Source organism: Caretta caretta, chromosome 5 (assembly GCF_965140235.1).
Source record: "Caretta caretta isolate rCarCar2 chromosome 5, rCarCar1.hap1, whole genome shotgun sequence".
In the NCBI taxonomy this organism is placed as follows: Eukaryota; Metazoa; Chordata; order Testudines; family Cheloniidae; genus Caretta; species Caretta caretta.
In genome coordinates, this window is record NC_134210.1 from 41,931,704 (window position 1) to 41,957,807 (window position 26,104).

The 26,104-nt window shown below is 44.2% G+C and overlaps 1 protein-coding gene across 1 annotated transcript in view; it reads left to right on the plus strand.

Annotated features, from left to right (window-relative positions):
* The window catches only part of CWC27 (CWC27 spliceosome associated cyclophilin), a 237,114-nt gene that overhangs the window by 181,882 nt on the left and 29,128 nt on the right, over nt 1-26,104 (plus strand). The window contains exon 12 of the mRNA XM_048850911.2: nt 22,880-22,989. Coding sequence (XP_048706868.1) covers nt 22,880-22,989 — 110 coding nt within the window. The remainder of the gene's footprint in view (nt 1-22,879; nt 22,990-26,104) is intronic.

Below are 26,104 nucleotides of genomic sequence, written 5' to 3' on the forward strand. Positions count from 1 at the left end.
TTTCTAAGGTTATGTCTACGCTGCAGTTAGACACTCATGGCTGGCACATGCCAGCTGACTCCAGCTTGCGCGGCTCAGGCTGTGGGGTGGTTTAATTGAAGTGTAGATTTCCAGATTTGGGCTGGAGCCCAAGCTCTAGGACCCTGAATGGGGGTGGGTCCCAGCAGCCTGAGCCCAGAAGTTGACACTGCAATTAAACAGCCCGGCAGCCCCAAGCCCCACGAACCTAAGTCAGCTGGTATGAGCCAGCCATGGGTTTTTAATTGCAGTGGGGACATGCCCTAAGTGTCTTAGAAGTACAAATCCCATTGACTTATGCACTTTTGACACTTATCCATTATTTTGACTATGACAGTAGCAGATAGGAGGACCCCGCAAAGGAGTGCAGGGCTCTTTTGTTAAGTCATACTGATGAAAGGTGCTGGAATTCTGCATAGAGGTGCAGAATTATTTTGGCGGACTCTGAGGTCACTTCAGGTGGGCCTTTTATCTCCAACTCAAATTATAAAAGGTCTTCTCATTGAGGCAGAAGTTGGGTTGCAGAAATTTCTGCAAGGAAAACCATAGGAACAGTTAAGCTCTGGAGAAAAGCCTAAGATGAAATAGAAGTTATTTACATTAATTGGGGATCAGTCCTGCTTTGAGCAAGGGTTTGGACTAGATGACCTCCTGAGGTCCCTTCCAACCCTGATATTCTATGATTCTATGATACATTAACAATAAATGACACCACCCTTGAGTGGGAAACTTGAGCTATAGCCAGTGTGCACATATTCACAACAGGGTGGGAGCTCAATCTATATACATGAGAATTGTAGTGTGACTTGCACAGCACTAAATTAAAAGTCTAGCCTAAAAAAGTATGATTGAGATCAAATCTGTATGAATTTCAGCTTGTTTAATTATAGCTAGGCTTAAATCACAGTGTTTAAACTTTGAGGGCCAAATTGGAGCTGACCGTTGTATGCATGGAGTCTTCCCCACTGCACACCTTCTGCGCCACACACAAGGGCCCGCCACAGTTGCAATCCTTGTGTTCTGGAGAATGGAAGCTGCTCCTTGAAAGCATCCCTTTGGGCACACATCTCCTGATAGGGAAAAGAAGAGGTTTTCCTAACTTGAATTCGCTAATTCAAGGTAAAAATTCTAGTGAAATAAGGGAGTTTTGTAGTTTTGACACATTATCACATTGAGATAGAGACTAAGCCCTGGTCTACACTAGGACTTTAGGTCAAATTTAGCAGCGTTAAATCGATGTAAACCTGCACCCGTCCACACGATGAAGCCCCTTTTTTTTTTTACTTAAAGGCCTCTTAAAATCTATTTCCTTACTCCACCCCTGACAAGTGGATTAGCGCTTAAATCGGCCTTGCCGGGTCGAATTTGGGGTACTGTGGACACAATTCGACGGTATTGGCCTCCGGGAGCTATCCCAGAGTGCTCCATTGTGACCGCTCTGGACAGCACTCTCAACTCAGATGCACTGGCCAGGTAGACAGGAAAAGAACCGCGAACTTTTGAATCTCATTTCCTGTTTGGCCAGCATGGCAAGCTGCAGGTGACCATGCAGAGCTCATCAGCAGAGGTGACCATGATGGAGTCCCAGAATCGCAAAAGAGCTCCAGCATGGACTGAATGGGAGGTACGGGATCTGATCGCTGAATAGGGAAAGGAATCCATGCTGTCAGAACTCCATTCCAGTTTTTGAAATGCCAAAACCTTTGTCAAAATCTCCCAGGGCATGAAGGACAGAGGCCATAACAGGGACCCGAAGCAGTGCTGCGTGAAACTGAGCTGAGGCAAGCCTACCAGAAAACCAGAGAGGCGAACGGCAGCTCCGGGTCAGAGCCCCGAACATGCCGCTTCTATGATGAGCTGCATGCCATTTTAGGGGGGTTCAGCCACCACTACCCCAGCCGTGTTGTTTGACTCCTCAATGGAGATGGAGGCAACACGGAAGCAGGTTTTGGGGACGAAGAAGATGATGATGATCATGAGGTGGTAGATAGCTCACAGCAAGCAAGTGGAGAAACCGGTTTTCCCGACAGCCAGGAACTGTTTCTCACCCTGGACCTGGAGCCAGTACCCCCCGAACCCACCCAAGGCTGCATCCTGAACCCGGCAGGCAGAGAAGGGACCTCCGGTGAGTGTACCTTTTAAAATACTAGACATAGTTTAAAAGCAAGCGTGTGAAAGGATTAATTTGCCCTGGCATTGGCGGCTCTCCTGGATGTACTCCCAAAGCCTTTGCAAAAGGTTTCTGGGGAGGGCAGCCTTAATGCGTCCTCCATGGAAGGACACTTTACCACTCCAGGCCAGTAGCACGTACTTGGGAATCATTGAACAACAAAGCATTGAGTGTATGTTTGCTGGCGTTCAAACAACATCCGTTCTTTATCTCTGTGTGTTATCCTCAGGAGAGTGAGATATCATTCATGGTCACCTGGCTGAAATAGGGTGCTTTTCTTCAGGGGACACTCAGAGGTGCCCGTTCCTGCTGGGTTGTTTGCCTGTGGCTGAACAGAAATGTTCCCCGCTGTTAGCCACGGGGAGGGGGGAGGGTTGAGAGGATAGCCACGCGGTGGGGGGAGGCAAAATGCGACCTTATAACGAAAGCACATGTGCTATGTATGTAATGTTAACAGCAAGGTTTACCCTGAAAGAGAGTGTAGCCATTGTTTTATAAAATGTGTCTTTTTAAATACCACTGTCCCTTTTTTTTTTCTCCACCAGCTGCATGTGTTTCAATGATCACAGGATCTCCTTCTCAGAGGCTAGTGAAGACTAGAAAGAAAAAAAAACGCACTCGTGATGAAATGTTCTCTGAGCTCATGCTGTCCTCCCACATTGACAGAGCACAGACGAATGCGTGGAGGCAAATAATGTCAGAGTGCAGGAAAGCACAAAATGACCGGGCTGAAGAGAGTAAGTGGTGGGCTGAAGACAGGGCTGAAGCTCAAATGTGGCGGCAGCGTGATGAGAGGAGGCAGGATTCAATGCTGAGGCTGCTGGAGGATCAAACTAATATGCTCCAGCGTATAGTTGAGCTGCAGGAAAGGCAGCAGGAGCACAGACCGCCGCTGCAGCCCCTTTGTAACCAACCGCCCTCCTCCCCAAGTTCCATAGCCTCCTCACCCAGACACCCAAGAACACGGTAGGAGGGCCTCCGGCCACCCAGCCACTCCACCCCAGAGGATTGCCCAAGCAACAGAAGGCTGGCATTCAATAAGTTTTAAACTTTTAAAGTGCTGTGTGGCCTTGTCCTTCCCTCCTCCACCACCCATCTTGGTGCTTCTCTCCTCCATCACCCCTCCTGGTCTACCTTGGTAGTTATCCCCCTATTTGTGTGATGAATGAATAAAGAATGCATGAATGTGAAGCAACAATGACTTTATTGCCTCTGCAAGCGGTGATCGAAGGGAGGTGGGGAGGGTGGTTAGCTTACAAGGAAGTAGACTGAACCAAGGGGCGGGGCATTTCATCAAGGAGAAACAAACAGAACTTTCACACCGTAGCCTGGCCAGTCATGAAACTGGTTTTCAAAGCTTCTCTGATGCGCACCGCACCCTCCTGTGCTCTTCTAACCGCCCTGGTGTCTGGCTGCGCGTAACCAGCAGCCAGGCGATTTGCCTCAACCTCCCACCCCGCCATAAACATCTCCCCCTTACTCTCACAGATATTGTGGAGCGCACAGCAAGCAGTAATAACAGTGGGAATATTGGTTTCGCTGAGGTCTAAGCAAGTCAGTAAACTGCGCCAGCGCGCCTTTAAACGTCCAAATGCACGTTCTACCACCATTCTGCACTTGCTCAGCCTGTAGTTGAAGAGCTCCTGACTACTGTCCAGGCTGCCTGTGTACGGCTTCATGAGCCATGGCAGTAAGGGGTAGGCTGGGTCCCCAAGGATAACTACAGGCATTTCAACATCCCCAACAGTTATTTTCTGGTCTGGGAATAAAGTCCCTTTCTGCAGCTTTTGAAACAGACCAGAGTTCCTGAAGATGCGAGTGTCATGTACCTTTCCCGGCCATCCCACATTGATGTTGGTGAAACATCCCTTGTGATCCACCAGAGCTTGCAGCACTATTGAGAAGTACCCCTTGCAGTTTATGTACTCGCCGTCTTGGTGCTCTGATGCCAAGATAGGGATATGGCTTCCGTCTATGGCCCCACCACAGTTAGGGAATCCCATTGCAGCAAAGCCATCCACTATGACCTGCACATTTCCCAGGGTCACTACCCTTGATATCAGCAGATCTTTGATTGCGTGGGCTACTTGCATCACAGCAGCCCCCACAGTAGATTGTCCACTCCAAATTGATTCCTGACTGACCGGTAGCTGTCTGGCGTTGCAAGCTTCCACAGGGCTATCGCCACTCGCTTCTCAACTGTGAGGGCTGCTCTCATCTTGGTATTCATGCACTTCAGGGCAGGGGAAAGCAAGTCACAAAGTTCCATGAAAGTGCCCTTACGCATGCGAAAGTTTCGCAGTCACTGGGAATCGTCCCAGACCTGCAACACTATGCGGTCCCACCAGTCTGTGCTTGTTTCCCGAGCCCAGAATCGGCGTTCCACCGCATGAACCTGCCCCATTAGCACCATGATGCATGCATTGGCAGGGCCCATGCTTTCAGAGAAATCTGTGTCCATGTCCTGATCACTCACGTGACCGCGCTGATGTCGCCTCCTCACCCGGTATTGCTCTGCCAGATTCTGGTGCTGCATATACTGCTGGATAATGCGTGTGGTGTTGAATGTGCTCCTAATTGCCAAAGTGAGCTGAGCGGCCTCCATGCTTGCCTTGGTATGGCGTCCACACAGAAAAAAGGCGCGGAATGATTGTCTGCCGTTGCTCTGATGGAGGGAGGGGCGACTGATGACATGGCTTACAGGGTTGGCTTACAGGGAATTAAAATCAACAAAGGGGGTGGCTTTACATCAAGGAGTATTTCAGGCAGGACTTCACGGAGGGTTCGAATAAGAAATGGTGCACCTAAGTTATTGTTCTTATTGGAACAAGGAGCTTAGTCTGGCCTCTGATTGATACATGGCTAGATTTACCTCACTGCACCTTCTCTTTGAGCGACTGCAGTGTGATCTAGAGGAATGAGTCCCCTAGACCGGGGGGGGGGGAGCAAATGAGTACAAAACAAATCTGATCTATTTCTTGTTTTGATCCACTCCATCTATCTTTTACATCTTTGGCTGGCAGCAGACAGTGCAGAAGGACTGCAAGCCATCCACATCTCATGGCTGCTCAGCAGAAGATGGTACAATAGGCCTGCTAGCCATCCTCATCTCTTGCCTGCCCGGCAGAAGATAGTACAATAGGACTGCTAGCAGTCCGTATCGCCTGCCTGCTCACCATAAGATGGTTCAATAGGACTGACTGCAGAACTAAAGAGAATGACCTCGTCAAGTCACTTCTAATGTAGTCCCTGCACCCATGTCTGCCCAGGCGCTCCTGGCCAACGTGGCCAGGAGCACCTCGGACATCATGATGACGGCTACCAGTTCTATTGTACCGTCTGCTGCCACAAGGCAAGGGGTTGCTGCTGCTGTGTAGCAATGCAGTACCACGTCTGCCAGCACCCAGGAGACATACGGTGACGGTTACCTGAGTGGGCTCCATGCTTGCCGTGGTATGGCGTCTGCACAGGTAACTCAAGAAAAAAGGCGCGAAATGATTGTCTGCTGCTGCTTTCACGGAGGGATGGAGGGAAGGGGGGCCTGACAATATGTACCCAGAACCACCCGCGACAATGTTTTAGCCCCATTGGGCATTGGGATCTCAACCCAGAATTCCAATGGGCAGCGGAGACTGAGGGAACTGTGGGATAGCTACCCACAGTGCAACACTCCGGAAGTCGACACTTGCTTCGGTACTGTGGAAGCACTCCGCCGAGTTAATGCACTTAATGCACTTAGAGCATTTTCTGTGGGGACACACACACTCGAATGTATAAAAACGATTTCTAAAAAACCGACTTCTATAAATTCGACCTAATTTCGTAGTGTAGACATACCCTAAGGCCTGGTCTACACTACGGGGTTAGGTCGAATTTAGCCATGTTAGGTCGATTTAAAAATGACTGCGTCCACACAACCAACCCTATTCCGTCGACCTAAAGGGCTCTTAAAATCAACTTCTGTACTCCTCCCCGGCGAGGGGAGTAGTGCTAAAATCGATCTTGCTGGGTCGAATTTGGGGTAGTGCAGATGCAAATCGACGGTATTGGCCCCCGGGAGCTGTCCCAGAGTGCTCCATTGTGACTGCTCTGGACAGCACTTTGAACTATAATACGGGCTGGATGAATGCACTGTAAGGTGGGTAGAAAGTTGGCTAGATTGTCGGGCTCAACGGGTAGTGATCAATGGCTCCATGTCTAGTTGGCAGCCGGTGTCAAGTGGAGTGCCCCAGGGGTCGGTCCTGGGGCCGGTTTTGTTCAATATCTTCATAAATGATCTGGAGGATGGTGTGGATTGCACTCTCAGCAAATTTGCGGATGATACTAAACTGGGAGGAGTGGTTGATATGCTGGAGGGCAGGGATAGGATACAGAGGGACCTAGACAAATTGGAGGATTGGGCCAAAAGAAATCTGATGAGGTTCAATAAGGATAAGTGCAGGGTCCTGCACTTAGGACGGAAGAACCCAATGCACAGCTACAGACTAGGGACCGAATGGCTAGGCAGCAGTTCTGTGGAAAAGGACCTAGGGGTGACAGTGGACGAGAAACTGGATATGAGTCAGCAGTGTGCCCTTGTTGCCAAGAAGGCCAATGGCATTTTGGGATGTATAAGTAGGGGCATAGCAAGCAGATCGAGGGACATGATCGTTCCCCTCTATTCGACATTGGTGAGGCCTCATCTGGAGTACTGTGTCCAGTTTTGGGCCCCACACTACAAGAAGGATGTGGATAAATTGGAGAGAGTCCAGCGAAGGGCAACAAAAATGATTAGGGGTCTGGAACACATGACTTATGAGGAGAGGCTGAGGGAACTGGGATTGTTTAGTCTGCAGAAGAGAAGAATGAGGGGGGATTTGATAGCTGCTTTCAACTACCTGAGAGGTGGTTCCAGAGAGGATGGTTCTAGACTATTCTTAGTGGTAGAAGAGGACAGGACAAGGAGTAATGGTCTCAAGTTGCAGTGGGGGAGGTTTAGGTTGGATATTAGGAAAAACTTCTTCACTAGGAGGGTGGTGAAACACTGGAATGCATTAGCTAGGGAGGTGGTAGAATCTCCTTCCTTAGAAGTTTTTAAGGTCAGGCTTGACAAAGCCCTGGCTGGGATGATTTAATTGGGTATTGGTCCTGCTTTGAGCAGGGGGTTGGACTAGATGACCTCCTGAGGTCCCTTCCTACCCTGATATTCTATGATTCTATGAACTCCTATGCACTAGCCAGGTACACAGGAAAAGCCCTGGGAACTTTTGAATTTCATTTCCTGTTCGGTCAGCGTGGCGAACTCAGCAGCACAGGTGACAATGCAGTCCCCCCAGAATCGCAAATGAGCTCCAGCATGGACCAAAAGGGAGACACTGGATCTGATTGCTGTATGGGGAGAAGCATCTGTGCAGGCCGAACCCCGATCAAAAAGAAGAAATGCAAATATATTTGCCAGAATCTCACAGGGCATGTTGGACAGAGGCTACAACAGGGACACACAGCAGTGCCGTGTGAAAGTTAAGGAGCTCAGGCAAGCCTACCAAAAAACAAAGGAGGCAAGCAGTCGCTCCAGGTCAGAGCCCCATACATGCTGCTTCTAGGATCAGCTGCATGGCATTCTAGTGGGGGACCCTACCACTATCCCACCACTGTCCATGGACATCTGCAAGGGGGGAGTCTTGCGCTACAGGGAGGAGGATTTGGGGGATGAGGAAGAAGAGGAGGAGGAGGAGAATGCATAGCAGGCAAGTGGTGAATCCGTTCTCCCCGGAAGCCAGGACCTTTTCATCACCCTGGAGCCAATACCCACCCAAGATGGGATCCCTGAGCCTGAAGCTGGAGAAAGCACCTCTGGTGAGTGCACATTTATAACTACAGTACGGGGTTTAAAAGCAATAGGGTTTAATGTTTGATTTGCCCTGAAGAATTGGGATGCTCTCCTGGAAGTACTCTGAAAGCCTTTGCAGAAGGTTTCTGGGGAGGGCTGCCTTATTTCATCCTCCACGGTAGGACACTTTACCATGCCAAACCAGAAGCAAGTATTCTTGAATCATTGCAGCACAAAGCATGGCAGTGAATGGTCCTGAGTTTTGGTTGCATTCAAGCAACATCCGGTCTATATCTTTTTGTGTTAGCCTCAGGAGAGTGATATCATTCATGGTCAGCTGGTTTAAATAGGGGAAATTTTGTAAGGGAACAGTAAAAGGACCCCGTTCATGCTGGGCTGTTTGCGCTTGGCTAAAAGGGATCATCCCAGAGAATAGCCACATGGCGGGGGGCAGGTGTGAAGGGATCATCCCGGAGAATAGCCACACAGTGGGGTGGGGGTAGGTGTGTGCTGTACATCCACCCGAAAACCGCAGCCCCTACTTTTAAATGTGAAACCCAACCCATTGCTTGCTCTGGGAAGGGAGGGTGCTGCAGTTTGAAAACATTCCCACATGTTATGAAGGTGTAAAAAGCCAATCCCGCTTACCAAAAGGCTTACCGTGGCCGACTGGAAACCGAATTCTATTGCCCAGCTGTGTGTGATGTGTCACCATACCGGCAGGCGCTCAATGTAAAAGGCAAAATGTGACCTTGTACCTAAAGCACAGGTGCTGTCTGCTGTGAATTGCTTGATTCACTATGAAAGAGTCTCCTTTTTGTTCTCAGAAATGTATCATCTTAAATTTTACTCTCCCTTTTTATCTCCCCCCAGGTGCAAATGTTTCTACGTTTCTATCATCTCCATCTCAGAGGTTATCACAGATTAGAAGGTGAAAAAAATGCACTTGTGATGGCATGTTTTCCGAGCTCATGCAGTCCTCCCACACTGATAGGGCTCAGCTTAATGCATGGAGGTATTCAGTGGCAGAGGCCAGGAAAGAATAAAGTGAGCGCGAAGAGCGGAGGCAGGATGCAATGCTGAGGCTAATGGGGGAGCAAACGGACATGATGAAACATCTGTTGGGGGAGCAAACGAACATGATGAAGTGTCTGTTGGATCTGCAGGAAAGCCAACAAGAGCACAGCCCCCCGCTGCATCCACTGTATAACCGCATGTCCTCCTCCCCAAGTTCCATATCCGCCTCACCCAGACGCCCAAGAACGTGGGGGGGAGCTCCGGGCACCCAGCCACTCTACTCCAGAGGATGGCCTAAGCAACAGAAGGCTGTCATTCAAACAGTTTGATTTTTAGTGTGGCTCAAATAAATAATGTGGCCTTGTCCTTCCCTCCTCCCCCACCCCACCCGGGATACCTTGTCCGTTGTCTCTTTTTTTTTTAATTAATAAAGAAAGAATGCATGGTTTCAAAACAATAATTACTTTATTTTGAAGGGGGTAGAGTGGTTGCCTTACAGAAAGTCCCTTCTTGCTGCTGCTCAAATAGCCCAGAGTTCCTAAAGATGGGATCGTCATGCACCTTTCCTGGCCATCCCACGTTGATGTCGATGAAACGTCCCTTGTGATCCACCAGTGCTTGCAGCACCATTGAGAAGTACCCCTTGCACTTCACGTACTGGTTGGCAAGGTGGTCCGGTGCCAAGATGGGGATATGCGTTCCATCTATCGTCCCACCACAGTTAGGGAATCCCATTGCAGCAAAGCCATCCAGTATCACCTGCTCATTTTGCAGAGTCACTACCCTTGATAACAGAATGTCAATGATTACATTGGCTACTTGGATCACAGCAGCCCCCACAGTAGACTTGCCCACTCCAAATTGATTCCCAGCTGACTGGTAGCAGTCAGGCAGTGCAGGCTTACACAGCGCTATTGCCACTCACTTCTCAACTATCAGGGCAGTTCTCATCTTGGTACTCCTGCGGTTCAGGGTGGGGGAAAGCAACTCCCAGAGTTCCAGGAAAGTGGCCTTACGCATGCGAAAGTTTTGCAGCTACTGTGAATCATCCCATACCTGCAACACTATGTGGTCCCACCAGTCTGTGCTTGTTTGCCTGGCCCAGAATCAGCTGTACCAACCAGCCCCACTGCCACCATGATGTCCCAATTGCCACAGCCTGTGCTTTCAGGAACGTCTGTGTCCATGTCCTCATCAAAATCCTCCTTGTGCTGGCGTCTCTTAGCCCGGTTCTGCATATACTCCAGGATAATGCTCGAGGTGTTTACAATGCTCACAACAGCAGCAGTGACGGTGAGCTGAGCGGGCTCCATGCTTGCCGTGGTATGGCGTCTGCACGGGTAACACAGGAAAAAAGGCGTGAAACGATTGTCTGCCATTGCTTTCACGGAGGGAGGGGCGACTGACGACATGTACCCGAAACCACCCGCGACAATGTTTTTGCCCCATCAGGCATTGGGAGCTTAACCCAGAATTCCAATGGGCACTGGAGACTGCAGGAACTGGGATAGCTACCCACAGTGCACCGCTCTGTAAATCGATGCTAGCCACGTTAGTGAGGACACACTCTGCTGACTTAATGTGCTTAGTGGGGACATACGCAATCGACTGTATAAAATCTATTTCTAAAAATTGACTTCTATAAAATCGACCTAATTTCATAGTGTAGACATACCCTTAGACTCTCCTATAGTTTTTAAGTTGACCTGCTAACTCGTGTGAAAACTGCATCTGTCTTGTCTTCATTAGGATTCTACCTCGGGTTAGCTAGTTTAAGAACACATCATTTTTTTCCATAGAAGACAAGACCTAAGGAAAAAGGTAGGGACATAGCATTATAATGTAGTGGTGTTATACTATACTTCATTACTCTGTTCAGCTCATTCCATCTCATAGTGCATGAAGTTTCTGGTAGATTTTGTTTTATACCGTTCAGCTGCAATTTCCCTTCCCTCCCTCCCCCACCCCCTTTAATTTCTGGGTTTTATTATACCTTAATTTTTTCTGATCTTTCTATATGCTAGATTTCCAGTTCCAGATCTTTCTTTGTAACTCTGATGGGGCATGGACTGTTCAGATATTAGCTATTAGTCTTCAACATATTAGCTGGAACAATGAGGAAATAAAAAGTGGGGGGCTGTGAAAATTATAGGAGGAGTAAATCGAACAGTTTCTGACTCCAAAGTACAATTTTTCTCAAGACAGCTGTCAGACTTTTAAGTCTTCTACCATTCATTCAAAAGGCTTGACAGTTAGGGTTTGGGTTAGATTTACAGTTCAGTGGTCTTTGTCCTATCTGAAACCTAGTGCACTAACTTTTCCCTATAATTATATTCTGTTTGATCTTCTGCTACAGATGTCTGGAGAGTTGAGGGGGTTATTTTTGTGTTCATTATTGGAACTGACAGTCTTGAAAAAAAGTCTCATTCACAGCCTTTAAATATTCTGTAAGTGTTTTAAGACATTTCACATGTCATTGAGTATCTTCCAAGGAAAAAAATAGTTTAGCTGTACAAATCAAAAAAGGAAGATACTGATCAATATTCTTAATTTTGTTTTGTACACTATTAAATTATCAGTTGTTATTAATCAATATCATAGAAATGATGTACCCAAACAATTGGAATAATTAAGGTGTATATTTGTCACACTGACATTCTACAACAAACTGTTTAATTGGATATATAAAGAGTAGCCTTAGGCTATTCTAGATAATATTACTTCACTTCGGTGTTTTTCCTTATTGGCAAGAAGAAATCTGTTTATGGTAAAGAATTTTGAGGGGTTTTTTGCTTGTTGCCACAACACTGAGAATGTGATTTGTAGCTTCCTCAGCCTGGGAGACAGGACAAAACAGGAAAGTTGTCAATATGACCATCAAACTACAGAACAGTAGTTACAACAGATGGAGCAGTGGTGCCTTCAGGCAACATCATTCAGCATCCTGTATGTTAGTCTTAAGTACTAAATGAAAAAGTAAAAAGGGTTGAGACAAAGATGTGAAATATCTCTGACAGCTGGAATCCTTCAAAATAAAAATGAGATATTTGTCATTTAACTTCCCGTAACAATGTTCTATATGATACCCTTAATCCTGAATCAGTCCTAATTCATTCATTCACATGACATATGTCCAATTGAATATGTAATACAATTGCCTTTTCATCCAAATCCTTCTTTTTCTACTTCCCTGTTACTATTGGCCATTCTACTTTCCTACCAATTTCTCAGGCTTGAAATTTTGTCATTATCTTTGCCTCCCGCCTGCCTACTAACCTACACATTTATTTCAAGAATAACTTGACTCCTCCCTGAAAAGAAAAAAAAGGATAAATTAAATTAGTTCTATTTTTAAAATAAATAGAGAAATGTTAATATGATGCATGCTAAACTTTGTTAGTAAATCACTCTTATTTCATTACACCCTCTACCTTCCTTCATTGGAACTGTTTAAATTGTAAGCTCTTCATGGTAGGGGCCTTGTTCTCATATACTTCTGGAAAACCACTTGCCTATATAAATAAAAATAATGAAAAACATTTTCCCTGGTACCAAGAAGCAAATTTTAAAAGCTAACAAATCAACCATATGTGACATTTCACTGTAACTAAAAAAACAGCTATAATAGTAAGAGATTAGCTCTTTAAATGGTCAAATAAAACAATATAATAACAATATAATAATAATATAAGCAGTTATATAATGTTTTTCACCCCTAGTTTCTCAATGCTTTTTATAAAGGTTTATAAATATAATTTATCTCAGCTTTACAGATGGGGAAATTGAACTGTAGACAGGTTATATGACATAATTAGGACTGCCTTTACATGTCTTAAATTCATATATATGAGCCTGAATTTGTGGGATAAGGAACAAAATAGCCCTAATTGTGTCTTGTTTAACTTGGCCTATTAAATAGCTATGCCCAATCTAATAGGTCTTTTTTTGCTTATTTTGTGCTGTATTGGAAGTGTCTTTGATCAAATAACTTTTTGTTTATTAATTCTTATGACATTTTAAGCTAAATTATCACATTGATGCAAAAAGATGACATATTTTAATAAAAACAAGCTCCCATTACGAATTTGGGAAATTTTAAGACTAAAATTAGTCATCACTATGCAAGGTAAACATAGAATCGTAGAAATATTGGGCTGGAAGGTACACGAAAGAAGTCATCAAGTCCAGCCTTTTGCTCTGAGACAGGACCAAGTAAACCTAGACCATCCCTGACAGCTGTTTGTCCAACGTGTTCTTAAAAACCTCCGATGATGGGGATTCCACAACCTCACTTGGAAGCCTATTCCAGATCTTAACTATCCTTATAGTTATGAAGTGTTTCCTAACATCTAACTTAAATCTCCCTTGTTACAGATTAAGCCCATTGCTTGTCCTTCCTTCAGTGGACGTGGGGAGCAATTGATTACAATTCTCTTTATAACACCCTTTTACATATTTGAAGACTGTAAGCAGATCCCTCCCTCAGTCTTTTTTTCTCAAGGTTAAACATGACCATTTTTAACCTTTCCTCACAAGTCGGGTTTTCTAAACCTTTTATCATTTTTGTTACTCTCCTCTGCTCTCCCCAGTTTGTCCACTTTTTTCCTAAAATGTGCTGCCCAGAATTAACTGAACACATTACTATTGCTGAGGCTTCAGCAGTGCTGAAAAGAGCAGGAGAGTTGCCTCCCATGTCTTACATAAGATGCTTCTGTTAATACACTCCAGAAAGATATTTGCCTTTTTCACAACTCTGTCACATTGTTGACTCATATTCAATTTGTGATGCGTTGTAACACCCAGATCTTTTTCAGCAGAACTACCACCTAGCCAGTTTTCCCCCATTTTGTAGTTGTGCATTTGATTTTTCCTTTCTAAGTCAAATACTTTGCACTTATCTTTACTGAATTTTATCTTGCCAATTTCAGATCAATTTCACAATTTATCAAGGTTGCTTTGAATTCTAATTCTGTCCTCCAAAGTGCTTGCAACCCCTCTCAATTTAGTTCCTTTTGCAGATTTTATAAGCGTATTCTCCACCCCATTATCCAAGTCATTATGACAATATTGAATAGTACTGGACTCAGGACTGACCCCCGTGGAACCCCATAAGATAGGTCTTCACAGTTCGACAGTGAACCACTGAGAGCTACTCTGAATAAGAGTATAAGAATGGGCATGCTGACCAACGGTCCGTCGAGCCCAGTATCCTGTCTTCTGACAGTGGCCAGTGCCAGATGCTTCAGAGGGAATGAACAGAACAGGTCAATTTATCAAGTGATCCATCCACTGTCATCCAGTCCCAGCTTCTAGCAGTCAAAGGTTTAGGGATATCCAGAGCATGGGGTTGTGCCCCTGACTATCTTGACTAATAGCCATGGTTGGACCTATCCTCTATGAACTTATGTAATTCTTTTTTGAACCCAGTTATACTTTTGACCTTCACAACATCCTATGGCAATGAATTCTACAGGTTGACTGTGTATTGTGTGATGTACTTCCTTTTGTTTGTTTTAAACCTGCTGCCTATTAATTTTATTCGGTGACCACTGGTACTTGTATTATGGTGGGAAGGAGTAAATAATACTTCCTTATTAACTTTCTCCACACCATTCATGATTTTATAGATCTCTATCATATCCCCACTTTAGTTGTCTCTTTTCTGAGATGAACAATCCCAGTGTTTTTAATCTCTCCTGAAATGGAAACTGTTCCAATGGAAACCGTAATAATTTTTGTTGCCCTTCTTTGAACCTTTTTGAATTCTAATATATCTTTTTTGATATGAGACAACTAGAACTGCACCCAGGCATACCATGGATTCATATAGTGGCATTATTTTCTGTCTTATTATCTATCTCTTTGCTAATGGCTCCTAACATTCTGTTAGCTTTTTTGACTGCTGTTGCCCATTGAGCAACTGTTTTCCAGAACTATCCACAGTAATGCCAAGATCTCTTTCTTGAGTGGTAACAGCTAATTTAGATCCCTTCAGTTTGTATGTGTAGCTGGGATTATGTTTTTCCAATGTGCATTACTTTGCATTTATCAACTTTGAATTTCATCTGCCATTTTGTTGTCCGGTCACCTAGTTTTATAACTCTTCAAAGTCAGCTTTCAACTTAACTATCTTGAGTAATGTATCATCTCCAAACTTTGCCACCTCCCTGTTTCATCGCCTTTTTCAGACCATTTATGAATGTGTTGAACAGCATTGGTCCCAGCACAGATCTTTGAGGGATCCTACTATTTACTTCTGTCCATTGTAAAAACTGACTGCTTATTCCTACTCTGTTTCCTTGTCTTCCTTGAGTGCTCAGGTTTCAGAGTAGCAGCCGTGTTAGTCTGTATTCGCAAAAAGAAAAGGCGTACTAGTGGCACCTTAGAGACTAACCAATTTATTTGAGCATAAGCTTTTGTGAGCTACAACTCACTTCATCGGATGAAGTGAGCTGTAGCTCACGAAAGCTTATGCTCAAATAAATTGGTTAGTCTCTAAGGTGCCACTAGTATTTCTTTTCTTCTTGAGTGCTCAATCATCCAGTGTCCCTTCTGTGTGTTTGGCAGGCTTCCTGCTTCTGATGTACTTCAAAACAATTTTGCTGTTAGTTTTTTGTCTTTTCGTAGTTGCGTTTCAAATTCTTCTTTGGCCTGCTTATTTATACTTGACTTGCCAGAGTTTGTTCGTTTCTATTTTTCTCGGTAGGATTTGACTTCCAATTTTTAAAAAATATATTTTTGTCTCTATCTGCCTCTTTTACTCTTACTGTTTTAATTTGTGGTATACATGTAGTTTGAGCTTCTGTTATGATGTTTTAAAAAAAGTTTCCTTGAAGCTTGCAGGCATTTCACTTTTGTGACTGTTCCCTGTAATTTCCATTTAACTGTCCTCCTCATTTTAGCATAGCTCTCCTTTTTGAAGTTCAGTGCTACTGTGATAGGTTTCTTTGGTAATTCCTCCCCCCCCCCCCCCCCCCCAAGGATGTTGGTTGCTATTATCAAGCAGTTCAACTATATTCAGTTCTTGGACCAGATCCTGTGCGCTGCTTAGGACTAAATCAGGAATTACGTCTCCCTTTGTGGGTTTCAGGCTAGGTGCTCCAAGAAGCCGTCATTAATGGTATCTAGAAATTTTATCTCTGCATCTCATCCTGAGGTGATATGTACCCTGTCAATATGGGGATAGTTGAAATCCCCCATTATTATTGGGTTTTTTGTTTAATCTCCTTGAGCATTTCACTGTCACCATCATCATCCTGGTCAGATGGTTGGTAGAATATTCCTACTGCTATATGCTTGTTGTTCAAGCACAGAATTTCTGTCTAAAGCTGTTCTATAGTAATGTCTATGGCTTTCAACCAATTGTGCACCCACCTTCTAGTAATTTTATCGGGACCATATTTCCCTAGTTTACTTAAAAGAATGTCATGAGGACTGTGTCGAAAACTTTACTAAAATCAAGATCTATCATGTCTACGCCTTCCCCCCTATGACCAGGCCAGCAAACCCGTCAAAGAAGGAACTTAGGTTGGATTGGCATGATTTGTTCATGACAAATCCATGCTGGCTATTCCTTATAACCCTATTATCCTCTAAGTGTTACAAATTGATTGTTTAAATAATTTGTTTCAGTCTTTTACCAGGTATCGCAGTTAGGCTGACTGGTCTATAATTCCATGGGTCTTCTTTGTTCCCCTTTTTAAAGAAAGGTATTATGTTTGCCCTTCTTCAGTCCTCTTGGACACATCATCCAGGAGTTCTCAAAGATCATTGCTAATGGTTCCAAGATTGCTTTAACTAGTTCCTAGGATGAATTTCATCATGCCCTGCCAACAATTTATCAGAATATTCTTTAAGCTGTTCTTTCTTTATTTTGGCTTGTGTTCCTTCCCCCTTGTTAATATTAATTGTGTTGATTATCTGTTCTGCATGAAGACTGAAGCAAAACAGGCATTAAACAACACAGACTTCTTGATTTCATCAGTTATTAGCTCTCCTTTTCCCACCGAGTGGAGGACCTACACTTTCCTTCATGTCTTTTGCTTCTAATGTTTTGAAAGAAGTTCTTATAGTCTTTTATGTCCCTTACTAGGTGTAACTCCTTTTGTGGCTTAGCCTTTCTTATTTTGTCCCTATAAGCTTGCGTGCAGGTAACCAAATATCCATGAATGTGAGGAGTTATACAGTCATTCCAAATGAGTGTCAATAAAACATGTATTCCATAACATACCATCATGTATTCTGATATTATTACATATATTGTGCAGAAAATCTCCTTTAGAACTGTTTTAGAGGGTTAAAAAAAAGAAAGGACTCTTTCATATACCTTCACCTAAAACCAGGGTGTCTTTGTATCATGAGTAAAGCTGTACAGGCCTGGAAGGGAAAGAAACTTACCTGTTTGTAACTAAAAATGTTAGAAACCTCTAACTGTGACCTAGAATAAGAATTTCTATTCATACTACAACAGGATTTTAAATTAGCATATAGATACATCAGCATAAATTAGCTGAATTATAGAGTATCAATAATGAGAGCAAAAATATCACAATTGATCTGCTTCTTAGTAAAGAGTTATGCACAGGTACTATACCAGTTTAATTTGTTACTCTCTTTGCTCCTGCCTTGATCATTTTAGTTATAAGGCATGTCATCTGGATACCCATATTTCTCCTTTTCTTTTCTTTTCTTTTCTTTTCTTTTCTTTTCTTTTCTTTTCTTTTCTTTATTTTGCTATGTTTGTTTTTTTAGTTGAATTGTATTAACAGATTTTGTGTGAATTTGTTCACTCTTTCTGGTGGGTTCTAAATACTGTAACAGAACTTTTCTGATTGCCCTGAAAGCTAAAATCTCTGCCCAGCAGCCAGCCGACTAGCCAGGTTAGATGCTAGGCAGATGCAGAAGGCTCCTGTGGTGAAGAAATCCTTTCCCTCAAGCCACAGAGTGGCTACAAAACCTGGTCTAGTTTATTGGCTGAAGTAGGCTCTGCAGCCTCATCCCCCATGGAACGGAAGACAAGAGGACCAAGTAGCAATGGAACCCCAAACCCTGCCTCTCCCCCAGAACACCCATAGCCTAGCCTTTCCTTCCCCACACATGCCGCACTGCAGAAGGTCCAAATGGATTTTTACACTATGCAGGGGATAGATATTTCTTTTCACCTGCAGGACATTCCACATACAGCCCATCCCATTTCATAGTCAGAGAAGCAGAACCTGAATTGTAATCTGTTTGTAGTATTTCTTATCTAGATAGTTAGGAATCCTTTGAAAGTTATTCTAACAAGTTAGCCATTTCCTTTGCAGTCAAGAACTAAGGATTGTTTTAAATAGTTGTTGATGGTGTGTGTATAAACTTTTGGTAACAAAGCATTCACAAATCCTCAAATATGACTGTAAATCATATCATACAATCTAGCAAAAAGACAGTTGAATTTGAACAGATTCTAAATGACAAGACCTTATTACTGCCATAGAAGTTCCAATTATCATATCACAAAAGACTTTCACAGACATCTTTGATAGAGGAAGTAACTTCCCCCTCTTCACCATGGCAGCCCTAATAAAAAGATTGTCCTTTACAAAATTGTCTTTAAAAGTCCACTGTATAGGGCAAAAATGTATGTTATGCATTTTGTTTGCCAAACTGTGATGTCTTTACTTGTTAATTTTTCTTTGCACTATGTAGAAATATTTCAACAGCACTACATTTCTATGCATTCCAGATGGTCCCTAAGGCAGGATTTAATCCTGATATCACAGATGCACAATAATGAAAGGCAGTCAGGTCTCCCAGCTGTTCTCAAGCTGTTTGCTTGTTCATTTTGGCTGGAAATGAAAATGTATTGAGGTACGGAGGGAGATGTGTAAAAAACCTATTAAACCAGGTGACTAAATCTCTCAAAAGACCAAGAACCAGTGAGCAGCAAAATCAGACAGGTGGTATGGCTACTTGAATACCTTCTCAAAGGATTTAAATTTGACACCCAGCAAAAGATTGTTGTACTATGAATTTGGTTGTGCTTATCCAGTATGCTTTCCATTTTGTTGTAGGATTGTACTTTGTGAAAAACAGTAGTAGCCAGTGTTACTGACCTCAGAGGTTTGCGGGATCAAATCAAGCATGCTGGGCTGGATGCTTTGATCTGAACTGTGAATGCAGTGTGGGCCCCTTACTGAATGAGGGAGGCAAACTAGTGACAGAGGATGTGGAAAAAGCTAATGTACTCAATGCTTTTTTTGCCTCTGTTTTCACTAACAAGGCCAGCTCCCAGACTGCTACGCTGGGCATCACAAAATGGGGAAGAGATGGCCAGCCCTCTGTGGAGATAGAGGTGGTTAGGGACTATTTAGAAAAGCTGGACGTGCACAAGTCCATGGGGCCGGACGAGTTGCATCCGAGAGTGCTGAAGGAACTGGCGGCTGTGATTGCAGAGCCATTGGCCATTATCTTTGAAAACTCGTGGCGAACCGGGGAAGTCCCGGATGACTGGAAAAAGGCTAATGTAGTGCCAATCTTTAAAAAAGGGAAGAAGGAGGATCCTGGGAACTACAGGCCAGTCAGCCTCACTTCAGTCCCTGGAAAAATCATGGAGCAGGTCCTCAAAGAATCAATCCTGAAGCACTTGCATGAGAGGAAAGTGATCAGGAACAGCCAGCATGGATTCACCAAGGGAAGGTCATGCCTGACTAATCTAATCGCCTTTTATGATGAGATTACTGGTTCTGTGGATGAAGGGAAAGCAGTGGATGTATTGTTTCTTGACTTTAGCAAAGCTTTTGACACGGTCTCCCACAGTATTCTTGTCAGCAAGTTAAGGAAGTATGGGCTGGATGAATGCACTACAAGGTGGGTAGAAAGCTGGCTAGATTGTCGGGCTCAACGGGTAGTGATCAATGGCTCCATATCTAGTTGGCAGCCGGTATCAAGTGGAGTACCCCAAGGGTCGGTCCTGGGGCCGGTTTTGTTCAATATCTTCATAAATGATCTGGAGGATGGTGTGGATTGCACTCTCAGCAAATTTGCGGATGATACTAAACTGGGAGGAGTGGTAGATACGCTGGAGGGGAGGGATAGGATACAGAAAGACCTAGACAAATTGGAGGATTGGGCCAAAAGAAATCTGATGAGTTTCAATAAGGATAAGTGCAGGGTCCTGCACTTAGGATGGAAGAACCCAATGCACAGCTACAGACTAGGGACCGAATGGCTAGGCAGCAGTTCTGCGGAAAAGGACCTAGGGGTGACAGTGGACGAGAAGCTGGATATGAGTCAGCAGTGTGCCCTTGTTGCCTAGAAGGCCAATGGCATTTTGGGATGTATAAGTAGGGGCATAGCGAGCAGATCGAGGGACGTGATCGTTCCCCTCTATTCGACATTGGTGAGGCCTCATCTGGAGTACTGTGTCCAGTTTTGGGCCCCACACTTCAAGAAGGATGTGGATAAATTGGAGAGAGTCCAGCGAAGGGCAACAAAAATGATTAGGGGACTGGAACACATGAGTTATGAGGAGAGGCTGAGGGAGCTGGGATTGTTTAGCCTGCAGAAGAGAAGAATGAGGGGGGATTTGATAGCTGCTTTCAACTACCTGAAAGGGGGTTCCAAAGAGGATGGCTCTAGACTGTTCTCAATTGTAGGAGATGACAGAACGAGGAGCAATGGTCTCAAGTTGCAGTGGGGGAGGTTTAGATTGGATATTAGGAAAAACTTTTTCACTAAGAGAGTGGTGAAACACTGGAATGCGTTACCTAGGGAGGTGGTAGAATCTCCTTCCTTAGAAGTTTTTAAGGTCAGGCTTGACAAAGCCCTGGCTGGGATGATTTAACTGGGAATTGGTCCTGCTTTGAGCAGGGGGTTGGACTAGATGACCTTCTGGGGTCCCTTCCAACCCTGATATTCTATGATTCTATGATTCTATGAATGCAAACTTCACTTTGCATTGTCATTGGCAGGGAGATAGATTATCTAGTCTAACAGGTTTTTCGCTTCTAAACTTCATCTGCTGCATATGGGATATTATTTTGCAAACCTGTACTGAATTATCTATGTAAAAAAACAAACATTACCACAACACCTGAAACAATCAGGAACTTTTGGCTAGGGCGGTCAGTTATCTGTGTAACAGTGTGATCTTATTTCTTTTACTCTTGTCTTCTTTCCCACCCCTTCTCTCTATTAATTTGTCTCAGACACTTGTTTTATATTGTAAGCCGAGTCTGGAAAAGTACAAATGTGCCAGTATTCAAAAAGGGGAAGCAGGATGACCTGAGGGACAGTCGAACAGTTAGTTTGACATCAGCCCTAGGCAAAATAATGGGCAAGCTGATATGGGATTCAGTTAATAAAGAATTAAGGGATAGGAATATAATTAATGCCAGTTATATGGTTTAATGGAAAACAGGTCTTGCTAAACAAACTTAATTTCATTCTTAGACAAGATTACAAGTTTGGTTGACAAAGGTATCTGTGTGGATGTAATATACTTAGAATTTTGTAAGAATTTGACTTTGGCGTGACATTCTGAAGAAAAAATTGGAACTATGCAATCTCAATATAACGTACATTAATTGGATTAAGAACTGGCAAACTGACCAGCCTTAAAAAGTGGTTGTCAGTGAGGAATCATCATTGAATGGGTTTCTAGAGGGTCCTACAGGGATCAGGACAAGACCTGATGCTATTCAACATTTTCATCGATGATCTCAAAGTAAATATAAAATCATTGCTGATGAAATTTGGGATAATGCACACATTGGTGGAATGGTAAATAATGAGGGGGACAGGGCAGTCATATAGATTGAGCGGGATCATTTGGTAAACTGGAACCACAAAAATGATTTGAGGGTGGAGAGAGTGCCTTACAGCAAAAGACTTAAATCAGGGGTCTCAAACTCAAATGACCACGAGGGCCACATGAGGACTGGTGAATTGGCCTGAGGGCCTCACCACTGACCACCTCCTCCCGCTGCCCCGGCCCCGCCCCCACTCCACCCCTTCTGTGAAGCTCTGCCCCTGCCCTGCCTCGTCCCACCCCTTCCCTACCCCCATTCCAACCCCTTCCCTGAAATCCCCACCCCAACTCCATCCCCTCCCTCCGGCCCCTGCCCTGGGTCCCCTCCCTTCCAGGGGGTGCAAGAAGGGTGCGATGGGGGGCTCAGGGCAGGGGGTTAGGGTGCAGGAGGGGTGTGGGGTGTGGCAGGGGGCTCAGAGAGTTGGGGGGCAGGGTGGGGCAGGGGGGCAGGGTGCAGGATGTGGCAGGTGGCTCAGGGCAGAGGGTTGGGGTGCAGGAGGGGTGCGGGGTGCACCAGGGGACCCAGGGCAAGGGGTGCAGGGTGTGACAGGGGGCTCAGGGAAGGGGTCGGGATGTGGGATGCAGCAGGGGGCTCAGGGCAGGAGGGGTGTGGGGTGCAGCAGGGGGCTCAGGGCAGGAGGTCGGGGTGCAGGAGGGGTGTGGGGTGCGGCAGGGGGCTCAGGGCAGGGGGTTGGGGTGCAGGAGGGGTTCAGGGGGCCGGTCTGGCCCAGCGCGCACCGGGGGCAGGGCAGGCTGGCTCCCTCCATGCCCTGCCCCCGCGCCGCTCCTGGAGGCCTGGGGATCTGTGAGGAGCAGCCAGGGCAACACATAGACCCCTGCGCCCCGCCTCCACTCCCCCAGTTCCTGGCCACTTCCTGGAGTGGCGTGGGGGCAGGGCTGGGCCGCGTGTTTGAGACCCCTGACTTAAATGGTGAGGAAGTTATATATCCAAAAGCTTTTCATAAGGTGTTTTGTCTGGTAATTCAGAAGACACGACAAGCCTGTAGACTGATATTAAATCACAAAGTATACATTCACTGCACTTGTTTAGCAAAAAAATTGTTTTCTATTTCAGAGGAAGAAGCTGATCCAAACAGCATTGTTACAGAATATCTACAGGAGAAGAAAAAGTATGAAGATCTGCGGAAGCAGCAACCAAAGAAAGGGATTTCTCGTGAAGATCAGGTAGTTGCTTAAAATAATAAAACTGACACTAAGGAAAATCTGTTTCACAGAAAACTCTGGAAAAGTTTCTTATCTCTTCAATTATATTACACAAAATCTCACTCCAAGAAAAAGGTTGGCTTAATTCTTTAAAAAAGAGGACTCAGTGATCCCTTATGTGGGTTATTCAGCCATAGGTGCTGGGAAAGTCTGTGAAGTTTCCAGTCAGTTCTTCAGTCAGAACATCAATATTGCTATGCTTGAAAATGCCATGAGTTTGCCCCAAAAAAAATTCGGGAGAGAAGGGCTATCCACATAGATAACGAGGAGTCTCTGGTGGCGCCTTAAAGACTAACCGATTTATTTGGGCATAAACTTTCATGGGTAAAAAACCCCACTTCTTCAGATGCATGGAGTGAAAATTACAGATATGCCATCCCTCCGCTGCTGCTACACATACTATCATGTCTACGCTGTTGTTTCTACTCACACTAGTGCAAATATATGTATGTGAGCAGGAGAATCACACCCCTAGCTCATAGTGTAAATGTCGCTTAGTGCATATGGTCACAGCCAGTGTCACTACTGTTGCAAAAAGTTTCCCTTATGTTCCCCTGCTCTCCATAACATTTACCTTTTGGCCTGATTTGTTACATGCTTGGTCTCTGTCCAAAATTGACTTTTTTATTAAGTTTTCAAGAGATTACAACCATGTTGTAGTTTTGAAATGGACAAAAATATATTTTCTCTAATGTAGAAAGAATATTTTTTCTTAGCTATAACAAAAAAGAGAGAACATTGCAAAATCAAACTTGGTTGGTGAATAAATGTGCTTTGCTAAGTTTAAAATAGATGTGGCTTTTAGATAACAAAATTTGGAATATTTTAAAACATGAAACTGTGAAGCAGAAAATAACATATATCCAAGATGCATACATTACACTTTACAAATGTATTTATTTGGATACAGAGGTTAGGGGTCTACTACAGACCACCTAACCTGGAAGAAGACGTGGATGAGGCTTATTCTTAAACAACTAACAAAATAATTTCAAAGCACAGGACTTGGTGGTGATGGAGGACTTCAACTACCCAGACATCTATTGAGAAAATAACACAGCAGGGCATAGATTGTCCAACAAGTTATTGGAATGTATTGAATACAATTTTTTATTTCAGAAGGTGAAGAAAGCTACTAGGGGAGAGGCTGGTCTACATTTGATTTTGATAAATGGGAGGAACTGGTCGAGAATTTGAAAGTGGAAGGCAGCTTAGGTGAAAGTGATCATGAAATGGTAAAGTTCATGATTCTAAGGAATGGGAGGAGGGAAAAACAGCACAATAAACATAATGGATTTCAAGAAGGCAGACTTTAGCAAACTCAGGGAGTTGGTAGGTAAGATATCATGGAAGCAAGTCTAAGGGGAAAAACAGTTCAAGAGTTGGCATTTTTTCTAAGAGACGTTATTATGGGCACAAAAGAAAACTACCCCACTGTGTAGGAAAGAGAGGAAGTATAGCAAGAGACCACCCTGGCTTAACCAGGAGATCTTCAGTTATCTGAAATTCAAAAAAGAATACTACAAAAAGTGGAAACTAGGTCAAATTACAAAGAATGAATATAAACAAATAACACAAGTATGTAGGAACAAAATTAGAAAGACCAAGGCACAAAACGAGATTAAACTAGCTAGACACATAAAGGGTAAGAAGAAAATATACATTAGAAGAAAGAGGAAAACCAAAGACAGGGTAGACCAATTACTCAGTGATGGGGGAAAAACAATAACAGAAAATGTGAAAATGGCAGAAGTGCTAAATGACTTTTTTGTTTTAGTTTTCACCAAAAAGGTTAGTAGCGATTGTATGTCTAACATAGTGAATGTCAGTGAAAATGAAGTAGGATCAGAGGCTAAAATAGGGAAAGAACAAGTTAATAATTATTTAGGTTAGATGTCTTCAGGTCATCAGGGTCTGATGAAATACATCCTAGAATACTCAAGGAGATGATTGAGGAGATATCTGAGCTATTAGTGATTATCTTCGAAAAGTCATGGAAGACGGAAGAGATTCCAGAACACTGGAAGAGGGAAAATATGCCAATCTGTAAAAAGGGAAATAAGGACAACCTGGGGAATTACAGACCGGTCAGCTTAACTTCAACACCCAGAATGATAATGGAGCAAATAATTAAGCAATGAATTGGCAAACACCTACAAGATGATAAGTTACCAAGTAACAGCATGGATTTCTCAAGAACAAATCATGTCAAACCAACCTGATAGCTTTCTTTGTCAGGATAACAAGCCTTGTGGATGGGGGGGGAAGCAGTAGATGTGGTATATCTTGACTTTGATACTGTCTAGCCTGACCTTCTCATAAATAAACAGGATGGTGCTACTATAAGGTGGGTGCATAACTGGTTGGAAAACCATTCCCAGAGTGGAAGGGCATATCACACACACCTTTCCCTTCTACTGGGTCTCAATACTGCTGTTGAGATGCCATTGCCCTCATCAGAGGGTTAACAGGTGAGGGAAAGGGGATTGTTTCCTCGCTGTACCAAACGTGAGGCACCCCGGTCTCCTTTCCCATCTTCTTTGAGGTGTCTCATAGAATCATAGAAGATTAGGGTTGGAAGAGACCTCAGGAGGTCATCTAGTCCAGTAGTCTCCCAAGTGGGGTGTGCACTGCAGGAGGAGCGCTGCCGAAGGAGTGCCACCGGCACGGCAGCAGCAGCACTCCTGGACCTTAGATTCTTCGGCGGCATGCCAGCAGCAGCTCGGCTCTCCCTGCTCCGTCTTTGGCAGCTCTTCTTCTTCTTCTTTATTTTTTTTTTTTTTGCTTCCCCAGAGCTGGCCCTGGGGGTGCGCAATTCAAAAAGTTTGGAGACCACTGATCTAGTCCAACCCCCTGCTCAAAGCAGGACCAACACCAACTAATCTTCTCCTAATCCACTTCTAATTCCAGTTTATGAGGGAGCCAGAGCCCCTGTTGAACCTGTACTGGATATCTGCTAATGCAACAAAATGAATTTTACAACCCTTAAAGTGGCCAAGGGTTTTCTTTCCCCTGCTCGCACAGTGGGAGGAGGGAAGCAACTTGTTTTCATCCCTCAAGAAAACTGTGGAGCTAT